The following is a 2061-nucleotide window of genomic DNA, read 5'->3' on the forward strand; positions in this document are numbered from 1 at the left end:
GCATAAACTATATTTTGAACTTGTTTTGCTTCCTGGAAAGGAATCTCATTCCTATGCCTTGCTAGATAGAAAGAGGGACAACTTTTTTATCAGCTATTTGCCATGCTAGAAATTTCTACTCTCTTCATTCCAAATTATTAGTCGTTTTGGCTTTTCTAGTTGCATAGTTTTTGCTATACATCTACATATATGTTTATGTCTAGGTGCATAGCAAAGACTACAAATTTAGAAAAAGCCAAAGCGACTAATAATTTGGGACGGAGGGAGTATACGTGAATATGAATATTTTCATAAGACAATCTCAGTTGTCAAATAGGCATGAAAGAGTTTTGCATTGATTAATCGAGACATTTAAATTGTTCAGTATGCATCAGATGATATCTTTGACTTGGTTGTCAGCTGTGGTTAGCATGCTGAGCTGTCATATTATTAATTTTCTACCTTTGTTAATGGAGTGGGCCTACAGACCTTTGGTTAATTGGTTTATGTGCAACTATGGATCAAATCTTCTCTTTTTATACCAACCCTCCTTCACTCGCACTGACTTGCCAACACATCGAAGGCCTACACCCAAAAGCCATGTTCCACCCTTCGTCTTCGTCGGCACCCTACAGTGACCTCTCCATGCACCATGCAGTGAGCTTCTCTTCTGCTGTGCCCACAGCTCCAACCGAAATTCCTCGTGGGGGTTTCTTCCACGACAACGGTGGCCTGTTAGCACTTCCCAATGTTGCTGCATCGGCGCCACCTCCCTACCCCTCTTCCCTGCCTTCCTACTACTTCCACAAAAACACTAGCTCATATTTCCCCCCTCTTCACCTCCAGTTGTCTGAACAACTTAGCAGTAATGTCACCTTGTCTTGCTCGTCTCCTTCGGCAAGCCAGTTGCCTCTTCCACACGTTCCTTCTTCCCCTTCCTCATCCTCTGGCGAATTCTTGGAATTCAGCACCGGAGCCCTGCGGCGCGTCTTCAGTACCGGTGACCTCCAGGTAACGCAGCATGCCTCAAGCCTGAACTTGTTGCTGATCATCAGCAAGTTTTAATTACTTCTCACCCGTGTTGATGCAAAACAGGTGATGAATGTCTCGCCATCTCCACCGCCACCGCCACTTTCGCGTGACACACACGGCCAGGATGCAGGGGGGCCTTTCACTCAGAAGGTCGGGAGGTACAGTGCTGAAGAACGCAAGGAGAAGATTGAGCGCTACCGTACCAAGCGTAACCAGAGGAACTTCCACAAAAAGATCACTGTAATGCATGATTTTCCACACCACATTCCATGTCCTTGTCCTCTGATGCATCTGTTGCTCACCATCTCCGGGCCTCTCCAGTATGCCTGCAGGAAGACGCTGGCGGATAGCAGGCCTAGGGTGCAGGGCCGCTTCGCGAGGAACGCCGAGACGGAGGCTGAGGCTGTCGCAGCAGGCCACGAGAGGGAGGCCTCCGACAACAGCTACGAGCACTGCCATTACAGCGACCTCGCCACCAACGGCAGCAGCTGCTTCGACAGCATGCGCAGGGAAAGTGGCAAGACCACAGCATTTGACGACGGCAAGTGGTGCTGGGAAACGCCGGTAGCCTCTGCAGCAGCAACAGCAGCAGCCAATGGGCATCATGGGCACCATCACTACCACCAGCAGCAGCAGCTTCTCGATTTCGATGTCGATGTCGACGAAGAGGATCTGTGGGCCAGCCTAGCTGACATGTACTCCGGGACCTGACCTGGGGCCATACAGCGGGTGTCCTGATCAGGGTTAAAAAAACCGGCCGGAACCGGTCCGGTAACCGCGGTTACCGGTCTAACCGGCCCGGACCGGTTCCGGTTCCGGCCGGTTTCAAACCGGCCCAAATTCAAATTTTAAATTTGAATTTCAAAATATGGAAAAATCCCAAAAAATTCTTAAAAATACTTCAAGTTGCGACGAATCTAATGGTGTCAAATTTTTTCAAATATTCGTTCATTTAGTATACTTTGCGAGCATTTGAAGTTAAACAAAAAAACATGCATACAAAAATATACAAATACAATGTAAAAGTAGTACAAAAGAGAGTTGGAGGGT

The 2061-nt window shown here is 47.9% G+C and overlaps 1 protein-coding gene across 1 annotated transcript; it reads left to right on the forward strand.

The window, feature by feature from the left end:
- Positions 1–556: 556 nt before the first annotated feature.
- Positions 557–1744, forward strand: LOC120701331. Its single transcript, XM_039985432.1, has 3 exons — positions 557–990; positions 1075–1251; positions 1333–1744. Exons 1-3 carry the CDS (start codon positions 580–582, stop codon positions 1720–1722), a joined length of 978 nt encoding a protein of 325 aa, XP_039841366.1. The 5' UTR covers positions 557–579; the 3' UTR covers positions 1723–1744.
- Positions 1745–2061: the final 317 nt, after the last annotated feature.

Source organism: Panicum virgatum, chromosome 3K (genome assembly GCF_016808335.1).
Source record: "Panicum virgatum strain AP13 chromosome 3K, P.virgatum_v5, whole genome shotgun sequence".
Lineage (NCBI taxonomy): Eukaryota > Viridiplantae > Streptophyta > Magnoliopsida > Poales > Poaceae > Panicum > Panicum virgatum.

What these genes read in the sequence shown, in the direction of transcription:
- LOC120701331 (XM_039985432.1), top strand. Translation starts at nt 580, where the DNA reads ATGTTCCACCCTTCGTCTTCGTCGGCACCCTACAGTGACCTCTCCATG. An exon ending in TCAGTACCGGTGACCTCCAG is followed by an intron (nt 991 to 1,074) that starts GTAACGCAGCAT and finishes GATGCAAAACAG; the next exon opens with GTGATGAATGTCTCGCCATC. An exon ending in ACTTCCACAAAAAGATCACT is followed by an intron (nt 1,252 to 1,332) that starts GTAATGCATGAT and finishes GGGCCTCTCCAG; the next exon opens with TATGCCTGCAGGAAGACGCT.